The following is an 18,547-nucleotide window of genomic DNA, read 5'->3' as shown; positions in this document are numbered from 1 at the left end:
TTTCTTTATATTATCAGTTTTTAGTGATTGTTTTCTGATGTTCCTTAGCATAGGGTTTTTCATGTTTCTTTAGCATGGTTTTCATTGAATTAGCTTCTGGGGTTGAAAGTGTATCATTCTCATCATACTTATAGAAGTTTAAATTTTTTTTTCCTGTTGTCCCATTTTCCTGAGTTCTTCATGACATGTATGCTCCTTGAAGTCCCTCAGCTCAGAATGCTCTGGGTTTTAGTTTTTCGTGTTTCCTTATAGTGTACTGGGCAGCTCATACGGGTTTGTCCCCAGCTTCACTGGTTGTTTCTGCACTTTCTGGTCTTTCTCCCATCCTGTGTGTTTTTGTTTTAGGTATGTATTTCATCTAAAGATGTATTTCATCTTTAGGAGTCGATGAGACTTTGGTGTAGCTTGCGTACTCCTGCTTTGCATGCTCACTCTTCTTTAGTGTCTGTGGGTGCCTTCTTCAGTGACCTTGTCTTCTGGTTGTATCAGTTCTCATTGTTGGGTCTTTTGATTGATTTTTCTCTTACTCTTTTTTATTGTATTTTCTTCTTGTCCTATTAAGGAAAATTTCTATTGCTTTTTAGATATTGTAGACATTTTTACATACTTTTTTCCCTTTAGGTATTTTTCTGTCTTGTTCTCTTTTTTCTCCCTTTAAATGCTTTTGAAGGGTTGGTCTGGAACATATAAGTTACTTAGAAATCCTTGGTTCTTTATAGGCCCCGTACTGTTTGTCTGGGGCTGCTATGGTCTCTGTAGTAACTCAATAACTCTTAGTATTCTGCTTGATGCCTGTATGTCAGAAAGTTCTTCCACACTGACCAGGAGCACAAGCTATTCCCGGCCCTGTGACTTCCAGAAATTGTTCTGTTTTCTGTCTTTACTGCTTTTTCAGGTTTTGAAGTTATTCACATGTGTTCAGGCAAAGACTCGTAGGGATCTATTCTGGAGTTTTCCAGAGATTTCTTGATGCTATTACTTTCTCACTGTAAGTTGTGTTGTACTGGCCTACATGAACTATGAACTCCAGATTCTGCTTGTCATACAGCCTAGAGGTCTCCAGGTCTAGACTAAAGTCACTGTGGGGCTCACCTTTTGGGCCTTCCCTTTCAGGGATTGTTGTCTTGGGCTGCCCAATTAACCTCTGAAGTCTATAACTTCCAGTCTATTGTTAGGTTTTCTAGATGTTTGGATACAGAGAGTGATTCTGATTTTATTACTTTATCATACATAGAAATGCCAGTTACCTTGTTCAAGTCCTGGACTGTATAACCCTTTCACCACTGCTACTAAAATAGACACATTGTTACTCAGAAATGTTGGCTTAATTGAATGACAAGCTTTGACTAATTCATTGCTTTTCATTGATAGTGTATTTTTGAGTACCGAAACTTGTTCTGAAGTTTACAGCCCTAGGTTTCTTTAAGACGATCATAGCCTGTGTTTCCTTTTAAAAACCTGGGTATGAGAAAAGTCATGGAAAGAGTTAAATTGACAGTATAGATTATAAGTAGTTGCCTGAAATTCATGAATGAAAACTTGAGGTAAGTAATATTTGTATTTCTGAGAGATTAGAAATGAAGGAAGTGACAGGTTAAGGAGTGTACCTTTGTATTTTTCTTAGTTATTATCCTGTGCTTTGAAAATAACTGACAGCCTAACATTCAGCCAATTGTATTTTAATTTAAAGTTAGACTGGATTTGATCAAATTCTTGGTTTAATGTAATTTTTTGCATAGAAAAGTAAGTAAATTATTTGCAATTATAGAATAATCATCACAAAATATCAGAATAATTAAGAGGAAGGGAAATATAGCTTGGTTTTAAGTTCTCAGTATAGTGTATTATTATTTACTAGAATAATGTTGATACTCTTGAATAATTTTATCCTTAGAGTGAAAAACTTTTTTAAAAATTCTGTCAATGACCAGGACTCATGTGCTGTGTATGGGGTTTCATGCTGCTCTCTCTATTGTTTTCTCTCTAGTGTTGCCCTGGAAACTGTCTACCTTGTGATCAGAATTGTGGACGGACTCTAGGATGTCGAAACCACAAGTGTCCGTCTGTTTGTCACAGAGGTAAAATGTCACAGTAGATGTTTATGATGTTTGTGTTTCCTTAGTTCTCTAGGGTCAGTAGAGAGCTTTCAGCTCATTATCTTACTTCCTAACACTCTGGAGAAAGGTAGGACAGTCACTATAGTCCCAGTTTTGAACAAGATGGTTAAAATTAAGTAAGTACCTTAGGGAAATGCCCAGGGAATGGTGTGTCAAAATTCAAACCCAAGTGTGATGGTAAGTCGTATCCTTTTTGTAACACTGTGATGGTTTTTCTTAACCTTCTTCATATTCACAGATTTGATTGTAGCATGAATGAATGTTCTATACTTTTATGGATTTAGACATAGTAAGGGTTATCCTGTGCCAGTGGCTGTGGGAGATTTTAGTCTCAGGATCCCTTATACTTTTTGAGACCCTAAACGTTTTTGTTAATATGTGAATTTTACCCATTTATGTTTGTTGTATTTGACATTAAAATAAAATAATCATTTTAAGTGGTTTATTTAAAATTTTTTATATAAAATACACCCTTTATACTTTGATACAAATAGCATGGCTTTTTATTTTGGGTAAAGAATTATGTTTTCTTCAGAAATGCTAATGAGGGTGTTGTTTTGATATCTAGTTAAAATTTAGCTGATTCACAAATCTGCTTCTGTAGTCTATTTTAATATTCTATCTTAATATTACTTGTCACTATCTCCTAGAACATTCTAAACCTGTGAGACTTTATAGACTCCCCAAATGAGTCTCGGGGCACCTGAGGGTTTCTGGATCACCCTTTAAAAATTGTGTCCTAGTTATGGTGACAGTCTTGTCTACCAAGTGTTAAGTGCTGGTATTACATTAGTTAACAAAGTTGACGAAGTCTGTGCTCTTATGAGGCCAGCTTTTCTACTCCCCTTCCCCTCAGTAGAAGATGGATAAATTAATGTTGATGTAGGTAATGGCAAGCATTAGAAGAAAATGAGAGTAAAGCTAAAATTATAGTAGAGATGCTGTGTACTATTACTCTTTTAGAAATTGTGAAGGAGGGGGCTCTGAAAAGGTGACATTGGGGGTAAGCATTCACACCACCAGGAAATGAGAACAGTGCTCTAGGTAAAAATGCAGTGATTGCAAAGTACACACTGTTCAGAGGGACATAATGGGAGAACATGAGGCCAGAGAGATGGTGAGTTAAAGAATTGCTGGGGATGAGGTGGGGCTAGAGAGATGGCTCAACAGTTATGTGTACCAGCTGCTATTCCAGAGCCCTGGGTTTGATTCTCAGCACCCACTTGGTGGCTTATACCATTTAACTGTGGTCTCTAGGGGACCTGACATCCTCTTCTGGCTTCCACAGGCAACAGGCATGAACCGGGTGCACAGAAATAACATACAAGCAAAACACTCACCCACATAAATAAATAAAAAGAATTTCTGGGGAAAGAGAATGTGGATAGGGTCATGCAGGTTATTGCTCACGTGATGGCTTTTTGTGAGCAGCCTGACCACTGTGATGGTAAAGAAGGGAGTCAGTAGTGTACAGTTTTCTTTCCAGGAGGATAACTCGGCTACTTGGTTTTCACATGTGATTTTTGCCCTGGCATCTATAAATCAATCTGTATTGAATGCCCTCCTCATACCATCTGACAGAGAAAACAGCAGATTATAGATGAGGCTAACACATGAGTATGTTTGTAAAAAATATTAAAACTTTAAGTGTCCTGTCATCCAGTTCTATACTTTTAGCTATCTAAATCAGAATGAGTTGGGTTTATTCTAACACTAGTAATCTAATAAGATTATTTATCCAGAACAATTTATATAAAAAAGGAAAGGAGCATCCTTCATCTGGTAAAGGGGGTCTGTGGAGAGGCTGTGCAAGCTCACTCTGTGGAGAAGCCTTGGATGTATTTTCCTGTCACTTGAAATAGATCATAAATGCTTCGTTATTCAAATGTAAAAAATGGAATCTTAACCTAAATATATTTCTTTTTACCCCCAACATATTTGATGCTGAAATTCTCACTTAGAACAGTGAGTGACACACAAACTAAGTAAGAGTGGCACATGGCCATCGAATGAAGATCTTGAGATCTGTCATTGTGCTCATTTCCGCTTTTCTAATGGCTTAGGACTGATTTGAAGAAATTAGGTAGCTGTTTGGTTTCCCTCTCTACGAGTTTCAGTGTAGTTCTAACTATGAAGACAACTAGAATGATGAAAACAGGTGAAACAATGATTCCACATATGAAATTGAGTTAAACCAAGGTTCAGAGTGATACAACCATCTTCTAAATAATCATTTTAGGTTCCCGGAAGATTCTTTGGGAGCTAGTAAGTACTTTCACAACAATGAAAGTCACAAAAAAATACAAATCAAATCTCTAACCAAATAATTTATTGGAAAATGCAGAGGATAAAGAAACATATTAAAATATACCAGAAAGGCAATCTGCAAAATCCAGACTTTCACTGCACATTGGCGGGGTGAATAGATGAAAATCTCACAGTTCATTTAAATTCAGGGTCGTCTGTGTGTGTTTCTGTCGTTATTGGAAGCCTGCCGGTTTGGCTGGTCACTATTCTTTGCATGGGTGCTGCTTTTTAATTTTGAAATGATTATTGCTAAGACTTAGTTTGGCCTCCATACCAGTCTCTGTAACAAATTCTTTTGACCAGGGTAAAGATTGTTTAGGTAAATTATTTCTTACTATTTCAAGGTTAATTTTAAAAACACTAAAAAAAAGTGTTGCTATAATGTTGTCCTGACAGAAAGTTCTTTGTTAAGTTCCTCTCTGAGTTGTTGAGTATAGATTAGAAACGATTGTTGAGTACAGATATTGATATGATATGCTAAATGAGAGTGACTTAAATGTCCATACTAATTTGGAAAGTATACCATTCTTTTGGGAAGATCATAATGAAACCTGGTCATGTCGATGAGGATAACTTAGATCACTTTATTGTCAAGATTGAAATTTCACTGGATTATACTTAACAAAACACTGAAGGATAAAGTTTTCCCTGTGATGTGTTTTTCCATTCATTTTCTCATTATTTGAATCAAATTGTTAAGGCATTTTTGTTTTTTGAGTAATTCTTTTTTAACTTCTAGAGTTATTACACCAGGCTATTTTCTATTAATTAATTTTTTTTTTTTTAACTAGGTTAACTGCTTGGTAGTATTTCATTTGATCCTAATTTCTAGGAAACAATTTCTTTAACAGTTTCCCTCTTAGTTGAGGACTTTTCGCTTCCCTATTACTTCATTTCTAATGGAGTTCTTATTGGGAAGCTGGGGTAGGAAGAAAGTTCTTTAGATGATGTCAGAGATGCCTACGGAAGAACTCATAGGCTGTGGAAAGGTTTCTTTCAGGTTGGGTATGGTGTCGCACACAGCTGTTCCCCTTCACCAGTGGGGCCCAGGCATCCAATGAGACTGTCCCATGCCCTGCCAAAGGAAAGCTTGCTTTTGTTTTATTTTTACATATTTTTTTTTGACAACCGAACGAGAGAAAATAAGGAAAACCTAGTAACTTGTTTTGGGGAAATGTTTAAACAGAAACACATGGGAACCATATGAATGTTTAGAATTTTGTGTTTTACAAAACACAAATAATAGAAAATTGAATATACTCACTTGTGGATCTCCTCTTCTCTCACGGTCCTTTGGCCACCAGGCCACTGGGCCATGGGGCCAAAAGGGAGCAGAAGCAGCAAGCAGGTCCTTGTCCAGTCTGTGAGTATAATGGAGATAGCCTTCCCTGCGGGAGACAGCTTCAGTGAGTCTGCTCAGCTTTATTTCAGAGTACAGGGAATATATAAGCTTAGGGACGGTAGCTGGAGCATCCCCTACCTACCTGCATTAAACAGCACACTCCTATCATAAGGCTCCTAGTACAGGTCTTAGTTATCATCTGTGGAAGCACAGCCCTAACATGATGCTCCTAGCACACTGTCTACCAAATGGGCAGCAGGGTCAAGCTTCTGCAGGGAACTGTGTCTAGGTCACACTAGAGAGAAGTCAGGCATGGGGCCTAGAGACAGTCTCCAAATAAAGTCAGGTAAAGTACAGGGCACCTTCTGCAGCGGGAGGGAGTTGTCCATGTTGCTGAGCTCAGAGAGAGCTGCTACGCCATGGTAGACTGCAACCTCCCACAAGCAGGGCCTCCTGGCACTCACTCATTAATAGCCAACCACAGGTCATGAGAGAAAAGTTGCCCTTCTTGGGGGAATTTATCAAAATATAGTATCCTTTGGATACATGTATGTAAGAAAATAGGCCAAAAGATTATTGTTAGTGTTAGATTCTGCAAGGACTTAACTACTTGTTTGCTTGTTACAGTTTTGAATAAGTAACATGCTAAATCTGTTTAGAACAGAACTTTTAGAAATAGGGATGTTTCTAAAAGTTTACTGAGATACTAGTATATACAAGGAAAAGTCTAAAAATCATAAATGTGGGGGCTGGAGAGATGGCTTATAAGAGCACTAGCTATTCTTGTGGGTGACCTGAATTCAGTTCCCAGCACCCACATGGCAGCGTACAGCACCTATAAGCCTAGTTCCAAGAGAGCAGATATCTTCTTCTGGCCTGTATGGGCACCAGGCATGTGCACACTTACATGTAAGCAAAACATTAATACATATAGAATAAAATAACCTTAGTGTTTTGAAGCTTGTGAATGTGATTGTGTCCTGAATCCAGATCATTAAACAGAACTCTACCAGTGTCTCAAAGCTTGTATCCTCCTGATTTGAACAGTAAAAATCAGTTTTTCCTATTTCCTCTGTAGATGTGGAATCAAACACTGAAGCTCATAGCCTATGTGTATAGCCCATTTTGTTTAATGTGCTAAGAACCGTTCATATTACTGCTGCTTTCTAATGGCAGCCTGTCCCGTTGTGCATTGAACAAATACCCTACGTTTATTGGTTAACTGTTGGTGGGCATTTGGTAAGTCAGTCATTGTCTTTTAAAGTATTGAATTTTTTCCTCAGGCAGTTGCTATCCATGCCCAGAAACTGTAGAAGTCAAGTGCAGCTGTGGTAACGCCAAGGTGACGGTGCCCTGTGGCCGAGAGCGGACCACAAAGCCACCCAAGTGCAAAGAGCTGTGCAGGTTGGTGTGAAGCTTTCCACAGCCTGCCATCTGATGTCTTCACATTTAAATTCATACCATTTTTGATAGTACTCTAATTTTTTTTTGTTGTTGTTAATGTTTTCAAGCAATATTCTTAGTATAGTCCTTTTCTATGGTTTCGGAAGGTATAGAAATAATTACACTTTAGATGTCTTGTTCATCTGTCAAAAGTAACTTAAAAATTTTCTGATTTAGTCGACCACCAACATGTCATCATCCAAGTCAACAAAAACACCGCTGTCACTTTGGCCCGTGTCCACCATGTCATCAACCTTGCCAAAGAGTTTTGGAGAAGTGTGGGCATTTGTGTCCTGCTTCATGTCATGACCAGGCGTTGGTGAAGCAGATTGGCAGGGTAAGGACAGGGCTCAAGAGGGCCTGCTTGGCTGTCGGTGGGCTGTCTCCAGTGGTTATTTAGCAAGCAAAGAAAAGGTGTCTTTAGAGCACTGAGCGCTCTTCTTGGACCTGGGGGGTGAGGAAAACAAGACTTGGTCTTTTGTCTTAAGGAAGTTGCAAAGGCTGGTGTGTTGCTCAGTGGTGGGGACTTCCCCAGTATCTCCATGGCCCTGGGTTCATTCCCCAGTACTGGGAGGAAGATGGAGGGTGGTTGGTGACTAGTAAATATTTGTAAATATAGTGTGGTAATCATGATATTTGGTTTGCCAGTTTCCCTTCAAATATGGCTAAGGGGTATAGATACTTGTAATTTACATCATCATTTATTCAGTATTTATTGAGCCCTGGCTGGCTGATGGGCAGCATATGGGAGATTGCGTTCAGTTGGTGGGTACTGGAGTTTGTTTCTCATTTTGCTTTTGTCTTATAAGAGGTTAAAGAGGCCACGCTGCCTTAGTTCTAGCCTTTAAACTGACATCTGCCTCAGTTTTTAATATTGAAGGTGTGGAGAGGAATAATCTTTACAATGCAGATGGAATAAAATGTTCAGTAAGCACATTTTGTTGAGCAGTTGGATGTAGTTCAGCCTGTGTGAGCAAAAGATCCGTAAGAACTGCTCCCTAGTTTCTTAGGAGGGCTGCATGGGCTAGCCCTTCTGACTTGACTGTTTTGCGTTTTACCCTTAGCATCAGCCTGTAGGCCCGTGGGAACAGCCGGCCGAACCAGCATTTGTTCTTACTGCATTGCCTTGTCCTCCGTGTCAAGTTCCTGTTCCTGTGTAAGAACCGGAGTTTTAACCTTAATTTAAATGTTTTTACTTAGCGTGAACTTCACCTTCTTCACTTTTTAAGTTTCATATTTCAGGCCTGACTCTCAGACTAGCCCCTGTGTTAGTCATTCTTTCTTACAGATGTTTGCTGTGACGATAAACTTCCTAGGCATGTCTCCGTGAGCTAGAGTGCACTGTCCTACAGTCAGGAAACACCGTCGAGAGGCTCGCTGTTGGTTACTTTTCCTGGTGATTGCCATGCTAAAGTGCAGTATTTCTGAGGACAGCTAGCTTTAGATGGAAACTTGAAGCAGAGTGTGTGAAGGAAAGCTTCCTGGATGAACAGGGAATGATGGAGATTGAGTTTTCAGGAGTTGAACCTGGAAGAATGGAGAATCCATTAATGTTTCATACTTTCAGCAGAGGTGTAGATTAGAGAAGAAAAGGAAACAGTCTGAGGAGCCGCAGAATATTAGAAAGGGGGCTGTTATCAACAACTAAGCTTCCAGATCAGCAGTTGGTGTTGATCTATCAAAGACAGAATTCGGCTTTTCTTCATTTCTAAAAGTCTCATTTTTCTTCTGCCATTTCCCTTCTACTGTGCCCTGGCACATAATCCGTTTGACTTGGTGCTGGGTCCACTTTACTAGTGGGTAGTTTTTGAACAGGTTGGAGAGCGCTTCAGTGATGAAGAGCAGTTCTCTCCGGGGGACCCACATGGCTGCTTACAACCATAGCTGTCTCGAACTCCACTTTTAAGGGAATCTAGTGCCTCCTCCTGGCCTCTGTGGGCACCAGGAACACACACGGCAGACATGTGTTTCTGTGCAGAACACCCATACACATAATAATAATTAATAGGTATTTTTTAAATAAAGACTTTTAAAAAAAATCTTAACTGTGGTAAACATGCCTGTGATCCCAGCATTCAAGAGGCTGAGGCAGGAAGATTATCACAAGTTTAAGGCCAGCCTGGCCTATCTAGTGAGTTGAGTTCCAGGATAGCTTGGGTGAGAGGGTGACAAAGTGAATCCTGTTTTTAAAAAAAGAAAACAAAAAGAGAAAAAAAAAAAAACCAAAAAAACAAAAAAAACAAAAATCCCCAACAATTTTACAGTATTAGTAGTGAATATTAGCTTGTATTCTTACTTTTTTTTTTCTTTTGGTTTTATAATTAATCATGGACATACTAGAGTCACTGAAAAAGTTGGGAATACTTTTCTTAAAGGATTAGTGTGAATTCTTCAAATGTTTGTTAGAACTGAAGCTTCTCATCCTGGGCTTTCCTGGAATTGATTTGGTCTGTTCCAGAACATCACACACAGTGGTTGGGAGTCATGCAGTGTGAAGCCCTTTAATACTGGCCTTTTTCTCTTATTCCACTTCAGTTTTTTTCATGGTTTGATACCTCACTTATCCCTGAATAACATTATTACACTGCCCGGACATCCTCTGGTTGACTTGTTTTTATTTTAATGTACTATTTTATTAATTCTTTGAGAATTTTATGCGCTGTATTTTGATGGCATTCTCCCCCATCCCTTCCCGAGCTCTTACGAGATCCATCCCCACCTTCCCACCCACCCTCAACTGTGTGCTCTTTTTTTCTTTACTAACCCACTGAGTCCAACTTATGTTGACCACATACTCATGGGTGATCCCATCTATTTACCTAGTGAAGGGCATTTTGGTTGTTTTTAATAAAGAATAAAAGTACTACAGATGTTAATATGCAAATATTTATGTATGTATAACTTTTTAGCTCATTTGGATAAAAACTTAGTGTAACTGCTGGATTGTATGGTGAGGTTATGTTTAGCTATTTAAAAAGCTGTAAAATTGGCTACCAACGTGGAGTACCAGTTTTCCTTCTCATCAGCATTAGTGATGATCTTCCTGCTCTGCATCCCATTAGCATAGGGCACTGTTGGTATGTTAGCCATTTTGTTAGGTGCATGAAGGTATTGCCTGTTAATTTACAGCTTCCTAATGACCTGATGCCAGGCGACTTTTCATATGTCTGTTCGGCCTCTGTCAGTCTTTTGATAAGATTTATCCTTTGTTCAGGTCCTTGACCCATTTTCTAGTTGGTGTTTTGCTTTTTGTTTGTTGTTAAGCCTAAGAGTTCTTTCTATTGATTACCAGATAATGTTTTCTAAGTGTAATTTATTATCTGTGTCTTGCTCTCTCCTGTAAAGTGTTCTTTGCTGACCAGACATTACTAGTTTAGTAAATTAGAACTCACCTGTTTCCTTTTATGGGTCATGCTTTTGGCATTGTGTCTAAAAAGTAATCATGAAACCCAAGCTTATTTGGGTCTTATCCTGTGTTTTGTATTTAGGTCTGTGATCCATTTTGAGTTAATTGTGCAAGGTGTAACGTCTGTCTTTTTGAAAGTGCATATAAATTTGTTCCAACACTACCATTTGTTGAAAAGAAATTCCTCCTGTAATTTGCCTTTTCTTTTGTCATGTATCAGCCAGTTTATGTGTATAGGCCTCGTTCTGGGCTCTTAGCTTAGTTCATGAATTTATCTTTCTGTTCCCTCATCAGCACCATATAGTCTGAACAATACAGCTTTGTAGTAAGTCTTGCGTCGGTGGATGTTAATCCTTCAGCAGTTTTTGGTTGGCTGTTTCATGTCTGCTGGTTTTTTTCATATAGACTTTAGGTCAGTTGTTAGAATTTTGTTTGTTTGGTTTGGCTTTTGAGCCAGGGTACCATGCAGCCCAGGTAGCCTTGACCTTGCTTTGTAGGAACTCACTATAGAGTTCAGACTGACTGTGGCCTTTCCTTGTATACTATTGAGTTCAGTGGTGTACTACCATGCTTGGCTTTGGGTGAGGTCTTGGAATTGTGTTGAATATTGATGAAATTGAGAAGTATATACTGTCCTGTTTTTAAACATGGTGTCTCTATTTAAACCCTAAAGTTTTCTCCTCAGCGTCTTGTAGTTTTGTTTTATCATGTTAGATTGGTTTTATTTTTGTGTGTGCCAGTGTAAATAAGTTTCGTGTCCCAGTTACTCACTGCTAGCCTTTTGCAAAGAATTGGCTAGTGTCTGTCAACTTTATATTTTGTTGCTACTGTAATTGCTTATTTCCAAGTGTTTAGTTATTTATTTTTTATTTAGTAAAAGCTAGTGTAGTTAGCATATTTGTTTCAGACACTCTTCTTAAAGAATCTATAATGTTTTCATTTTATTGTTTTCTTACAGGGAATGTCTGGGGAAGCATGAGGTGAGTAATCTTTAACTAGTAGTCTCCATCACTCTGTCCTAGAGTTGTTAGAAGTAACTTGCTGCCTCGTGTTACAAAGACTGTCCAGGGTTAGTAGTTTAAAAATATATGCTGCTTTATGTGGGACTTAGCCTCTGTGTGTTCACTATGGAATCATAGTCAATTTCCCTTTCATTAATAGATGTTTACAGGAATGTCTTCATAGGTGCTTAGTTTTGATAAAAATATTATTAATGGGAACACGTTAACCATTGTGAAAGTTGACCTCAGATGAGTCATTTTGGAAATACCAGTCCAGAAAGTTTTGTGTAGACATGTGTGTTGTGCTAGTTGTCTGCTTCTTATTTTTATTTTTAAGGTGAGCCCTCTCCCATGCCATGCTGTAGGACCCTATTCTTGCAAGAGACCTTGTGGAAGAGTGTTGCACTGTCAGAATCATACATGTATGAAAGAGTGCCACAAAGTGACTGAAGTTGTTGGCCGTAGTGGCAAAAATAAGGTAACATCCTTAGGATGGAAGCATGGGTAATGGCTGTCTCCTTGATACCACAAATATTTAAACATTTTTTCTGTTTCTTTTTTTTTTTTTTTTTTTTGGAGCAAACTTTGTCTTGGGCTTGGAACTGAAACTCACCAAGTAGGCTTGACTAGCTATCCAGAGGATGCCCAGGGTCTGCCAATGGTGGGCTTCCAAGCATGGGTTACTATGCCCAGCTTTTTATGTGGGTTCTAGGGATTGAACTCAAGGCCAGCCCAGTTTACATAGTGAATTCCAGGCTAGCCACAGCTACATAATGAGACCCTAAAAACAAACAAACAAACAAAAACATTATTTTTAGAAGAATATTTTTTATAAGTTGATTTTTTTTAAAAAAATTCTAAATACCAAAAATAGCCTAATTTTTTTTTTTTTTAAAGAGATTTATTTTTTAATTACGCCTTTGTGTATGTGTTTCTGTGTGTGGAAACGTGCATAAGTATGTAGATGCCCACCAAATTCAAAAGAAAGTGTTGAATCCGTTGGAGTTACACATGATTGTGAGCTGCCTAATGTGGGTGCTGGAAACTGGACTGGTCCTCTGGAAGAGCAGTAAGTGCTCTTACTACTGAGCTGCCTTTCTAGCCTCTGTCCACTTACAAATCATTGATACAGTGTTATAGTCATGACTTCATTTAGGATGTCATTAAGAATTCTTAGCCGGGCAGTGATGGCGCACGCCTTTAATCCCAGCACTCGGGAGGCAGAGGCAGGCGGATCTCTGTGAGTTCGAGGCCAGCCTGGGCTACCAAGTGAGTTCCAGGAAAGGCGCAAAGCTACACGGAGAAACCCTGTCTCGAAAAACCAAAAAAAAAAAAAAAAAGAATTTTTAACCTTTAAGTTTTAGTGTCTGTATATGTATCTGTTTGAAAATAATATACTACAGTTAAAATCTTTAATCTTCTTTGATAGACTCTAACCCTAGTTATATAACTAATTGATTAGAGCAAAGTACATTGTTAAACTACAATGATGTACACTTATGAGTATAACGTAACTTTACATGTTAACAGTATATTGTTTCTGTAGTTCAGCGATGATTGTGTTTGTTGGGTTAGACTGTACTGATAATGTTTTATTTGATGTTTCTTCTGTTAATGGTTATTTCTAGGAGGTAATGTACAGTTTTAGTAGGGATACTTTGAATGGTCAGATTCATTGTAAAGATGAGGTGGACTGATTTTGTAGAATATTATTTTAAGGTGTTTAACTCTGTGAAGCTGTGTTACTGTGCCTGTCTAAAACACCTGATGGTCTAATGAAGAACTGAATGGCCAATAGCAAGACAGGAGAAAGGATAGGCGGGGCTGGTAGGCAGAGAGAATAAATAGAAGGAGAAATCTGGGAGGAGAGATCTAGGAACCAGAGAGAAAGAGGACACAGGGGCCAGCCACTCAGCTACACAGCCAATCATGGAGTAAGGGTAAGATACACAATAAGAGAACAGGAAAAGCCCAGAGGCAAAAGGTAGACGAGACAATTTAAGTTGAAGAAAGCTGGAAATAAAAAAGCCAAGCTAAGGCCAGGCATTCATAAGTCATTATAAGAGTCTGTGTGTGATTTATTTGGGAGCTGGTGGCAGGCCCTCTAAAGAAGAAAAAAACAAACAACAACAGATTGACTTGAAATTTATAGGCATAAGAATCTGAATGATACGGGTCCTATTGACAATCTTGTTATTTTATTTTGGTTGATTTTTAAGATTAGGAATGGTACCATTTTATTAATGGAATTTCTTTTTTTTCTTTTTTTTTTTTTTTGGCATGTCATATTTATGTAGAAGCCAGAGGTCAACATCAGACATCCTTCTCAGTCATTATTCACGTTGTCTTTTGAGACAGGGTATCTCACTGAACCTGGAACTTCCCAGTTGGCTAGACCAACTGATAGCCAGCCCCAGGCTCCTCCTCTCTCTGCCGACCCAGTGCTGTTAGTACAGGGGCACGCCTCCATGCCTGGCTGACATGAGTGCTGGGTTATGCTGTAAGCACTGTGCCTGCTGAAGACTCTCTCGAGCCCCGTTAATTCTACTTCTGGGCTTGTAGAAGTGCTTTGTTCTAGTGGGGTGTCGACTGTGGGTGACCTTAATATGTGGAAATGTTAGATATTTTGGTGATTTATTTCCTTGTTATTTTCAGGCTGGCCAAGAATGCCTTCAATGTGAAGAAGGATGCTCTAAGCCACGGCCTCAGGGTTGTCCTCATCCGTGTGTTTTGCCCTGTCATTCTGAAGCATGCCCTCCTTGTGTTCAGATGCTTAAATTCAGATGTCACTGCAAGATCACATTCCTCTATGTGGAATGTCAGTAAGTAGATGGAAGAATCCTCTTGTTTTACTAAGATTATTAAACGATGCCTCTGGGGGAACCCTGTGTAATATTTAGAAACCATCTTGTGTTGCTGAGACTGGAGGCTGAGCTCTTCAGCAGGGACTGAAGGAGCAGCTGCAGCCTCACCTTCAACGGCTCTGATGTCAGCCAGCCAAATTCTGCTTCATTCTGTTTGGGGCTTTCGTAGATTTGGCTAGGAAAAAGTTGTATCGCTGCTTTCAGAAGTGTACAGTATTCCTATGATAGAGCATTTAAATGATGGTGTAAACTTAGAAATCTTTTTGAATAGAAATTTGCCTTGTTGATAGCTACTTAGGTGTGCTCTTTGATTTATATTTTCTAAAGGTAGATCTCTTTGATATTTAAAAAAAAGTCTTGTCGGGCGGTGGTGGTGCATGCCTTTAATCCCAGCACTTGGGAGGCAGAGGCAGGCGGATCTCTGTGAGTTCAAGGCCAGCCTGGGCTACAGAGTGAGATCCAGGAAAGGCGCAAAGCTACACAGAGAAACCCTGTCTCGAAAAACCAAAAAATAAATAAATAAATAAATAAATAAAAAAAAGTCTTATTATTGCATTTATCATAGTAGTATCTGCTTTGTCTTATTTTACTTACCTAAAACATGTACATTATATAGAGGGAAAAAAATTGCCATTGTCTTCTTGATAGACTAAAATAATTTACCACGTGTAGCTGCCATTTTTACTTTAGACTTGTGAAAATCAGAGGTTTGTGGGAATGTCTTCAAACTAGTTTCCAACTCCCTTGGATAAGTTTCCATCTGTTTGCCAGCATTTTTCAACTTTTTAGTACAGTAACAACTCATGGTTAATTTTAGAACTGCTTGGAAATTACTTACTTGATGTTTTTCATGTTTATTTTTGTAATAGTTTTTCAAAGTAGTTGCATATAATTTTTAGAAATCTAATTTTTCTGTTCTTGAGTGCTTACTTTCTCTCTTAGAATTTTTTATTATTTGTGTGTGTGTGTTCATGCACATACACACTTCTGCACACCATGACAATGTGTGGAGGTCAGAGGACATTTAAGGAGTCATTTCTCTTCTTTTCCTTTAGGTGGGTTCTTCAGATTGAACTGGGTTGTCAGGCTTGTATAGCAAGTGCCTTTCCCTGCTGAGGCATCTCTCCAGCCCTCATGGTACCTTGAGTTGAGGATAATTGTTATGGACAGAATTGAAATGTTCTGTGAAAAAATGAATTAAGATACTTTTATGGGTATGCTTGAACGCTTAGAAAACATACGAAGAAATAGACTTTTGTTTGAATGTAATCAAAATTTTTCCTATTTTTAGAAAAATAACCACAGCTGATATAAATGAAAAGAACCTCCTCAGTTGTTGCAAAAACCAGTGCCCCAAGGAGGTAAGCTGTAGTTGGTAATTGGGTTTCTTGGACATTGCTCCTCCGGGTTCTCCTTATTGGCTATCCCAGTTCAGGTCCTTTCTAGGCCCACTATAAATGTGCTGTCTGAAAATGCTTAGGGTGGATGCACATCTCTGTTGACTTGGGCTCTCGTCTTAGTTTGAGTTTCTATTGCTGGGACCACCACAACTCTTATGCAGGAAAACATTTAATTGTTGCTCTTACAGTTCAGAGTCCATTATATCATCATGGTGGAACATGGCGGTGTGTAGGCAGATGTGGTGCTGGAGCAGGAGCTTGAGAGTCCTCTATCTTGCAGGCAACAGGAAGTGGTCTGAGATGCTGGGTGATATCTTGAGCATATATGAGACCTTTAAAACCTGCCTCCACAGTGACTGACATACTTCCTCCAAGAAGACTACACCCAGTTCAAAAAGGCCACACCTCCCAGTAGTGCCATTCCCTTTGGGGGACTATTTTATTTCAAATCACCACAGGGCTTTAGGACTAGAAGTGACTTTTTATTTTTATTATTATTATTATTATTTTTTAAAGAGAACAGTTTTAAAGCTAGCTTTTAAATTGTACTGCAGAAAGTACTGATTCAGGGCTTACTGTCTAAAATAGGATTCAAAATATAGATTAAAACTGTAAGCCACAGGCAGTTAGATAGTAGATTATTAAAAACAAAACCAAGAAGGTACACAAAACCATGTGTACACATGTATGTGTTTGATTTTAAAAGTGAAGTATCACATAGGTCTCGTATAATATAAGAAGAGAACAGGAAACACTGAGTATGAAGGGACATGGAAGCGCTGAATGAATGTAGGTGATGAGCAGGGATTATTATGAGTGAGGACATGAAGCTACTTGTTTTTCTAGTTCCGATTCTGTCTTGAGATTTTTGTTGGTTTGTTTGTTATGGTGGTGGATAAACCCATAGAATATATTCAATACTGAAAGTAAATTTTTTTTTTTTTGGTTTTTCAAGACAGGGTTTCTCTGTGTAGCTTTGCGCCTTTCCTGGGACTCACTTGGTAGTCCAGGCTGGCCTCGAACTCACAGAGATCCGCCTGCCTCTGCCTCCCGAGTGCTGGGATTAAAGGCGTGCGCCACCACCGCCCGGCCTGAAAGTAAAATTTAATGTGAAACTTCACAGCTTCCCTTTTGAATGTTAATTCTGTTTATAAGTCCATTAAGTTGTATAGACTTTGGGTATGGTTTTTAAAATAACATTTTAAAAATACAATGAAATGCCACATGTACATAGCGTATATTTATGATAGGAAGTCAATATTTTATAATTCTACCCTCATTTAAAAAAAAAGGCATTTGCTGGTGTCTCAAAAGTCTGGTCCTGAATGCAGTTCTTTCTCTCTAGTCTAAATGTTACCACCACTTACTGTAAAATTTTTAAAATTTTTACTGGGGGGCAGGGGGTGCTTGTGTACCAGCGTGCATGTGTGTGGGAGTTGGAGAACAGCTCTGAGGTGTGGGTCTCCTCAACCTGTAGGTAGGTTCTGGAGATGGAACTGAGATTGTCAGGCCTGGTCAGCAAGTCTGAGCAGTGACCTGCTGAGCCATGTCACTGTCCCTTAGGTCTTGCTGCGGGTGTGTGCAGCTGTGGAAACATTGTCTAGTATTTAAAAGCAGATACCTTTGTGATTTGTTTGTTACGTTTGTCCATCTCTTCTGTCATATGAGTGCTCTGTTGTGGATAAATATTTGGATTATTTCCAGTTTGGGTTCTTAACAAAAACACTTGTGCCGGCTCGTCTTACGTCTTGTCAGCTTGACACACAACTAGAGTGATCTGAAAGGAAGGAACGTCATGGAGAAAATGCCTCCATGAGAGCCAGCTATGAGGCATTTCTTAACTAGTGATTGATGGGGAGGGCCCTGCCCATTATAGGTGGTGCCATCCCTGGGCTGGTGGTCCTGGGGTTCTATAAGAAAGCAGGCTGAACAAGCCTTGGGGAGCAAGTCAGTAAAGTAAGCAGCACCCCTTGATGGCCTCTGCATCAGTTCCTGCCTCCGGGCTCCTGCCCTGCTTGAGTTCCTGTCCTGGCCTCTTTTGATGATGGACTGTGGTGTGGAAGCATAAGCTGTGTAACCCTTTCCTCCCCAGCTTGCTTTTTCGTCAAGGTGGTCGTTGAGACAGTAGAAACCTTGACTGAGACAGCGCTGCTATGAGCACCTGCTGTTGTGTCTGCTCAGGTTCCTGTAGGCACATACAAGTGGTCCAGGTCGGCCCGGGCGGTGGTGGCGCACACCTTTAATCCCAGCACTCGGGAGGCAGAGGCAGGCGGATCTCTGTGAGTGCGAGGCCAGCCCGGGCTACAGAGCTACACAGAGAAACCCTGTCTTGAAAAACCAAAGGGGGGAAAAAGTTTCAATTCCTTACCCACAGGGAATGTTTAATTTCAACCCCAATAAATCATATTGAATAATTTATTTCCAAAACAGTTGTACCAATTTATTGCCAGTGAAGTTTTCAATTATGGAAAATTATCAGGTTTTTCAGCTTTCGTTATGTGAAAGTCTATTGTTTTCCATGCTTGCCAATACTTGGTATTAGCAATTACTTTTTTTTTTTTTTTTTGTATCTTAAGAATTTATTCCTGATCAGTAGTGAGTGAGTGTCTCTTCAGGATTGTGGCATCACTTTTGCCTTTGGGTGTTAGGTGGACATCCAGCACAGTG

The 18,547-nt window shown here is 39.3% G+C and overlaps 1 protein-coding gene across 2 annotated transcripts in view; it reads left to right on the top strand.

Annotated features, from left to right (window-relative positions):
• The window catches only part of Nfxl1 (nuclear transcription factor, X-box binding like 1), a 43,046-nt gene that overhangs the window by 18,074 nt on the left and 6,425 nt on the right, over positions 1-18,547 (top strand). For both annotated transcript variants that reach the window (XM_076546421.1, XM_006979684.4), the window contains exons 12-19: positions 1,988-2,078; positions 7,050-7,170; positions 7,387-7,546; positions 8,274-8,365; positions 11,574-11,595; positions 11,954-12,094; positions 14,272-14,438; positions 15,772-15,841. In XM_076546421.1, the coding sequence (XP_076402536.1) occupies positions 1,988-2,078; positions 7,050-7,170; positions 7,387-7,546; positions 8,274-8,365; positions 11,574-11,595; positions 11,954-12,094; positions 14,272-14,438; positions 15,772-15,841 (864 nt within the window). The remainder of the gene's footprint in view (positions 1-1,987; positions 2,079-7,049; positions 7,171-7,386; positions 7,547-8,273; positions 8,366-11,573; positions 11,596-11,953; positions 12,095-14,271; positions 14,439-15,771; positions 15,842-18,547) is intronic.

This window comes from Peromyscus maniculatus, chromosome 10 (genome assembly GCF_049852395.1).
Source record: "Peromyscus maniculatus bairdii isolate BWxNUB_F1_BW_parent chromosome 10, HU_Pman_BW_mat_3.1, whole genome shotgun sequence".
NCBI classification, from domain to species: Eukaryota; Metazoa; Chordata; class Mammalia; order Rodentia; family Cricetidae; genus Peromyscus; species Peromyscus maniculatus.
The sequence above is the reverse complement of the archived record's forward strand: the minus strand, read 5'-3'. Positions and strand labels throughout refer to the sequence as shown.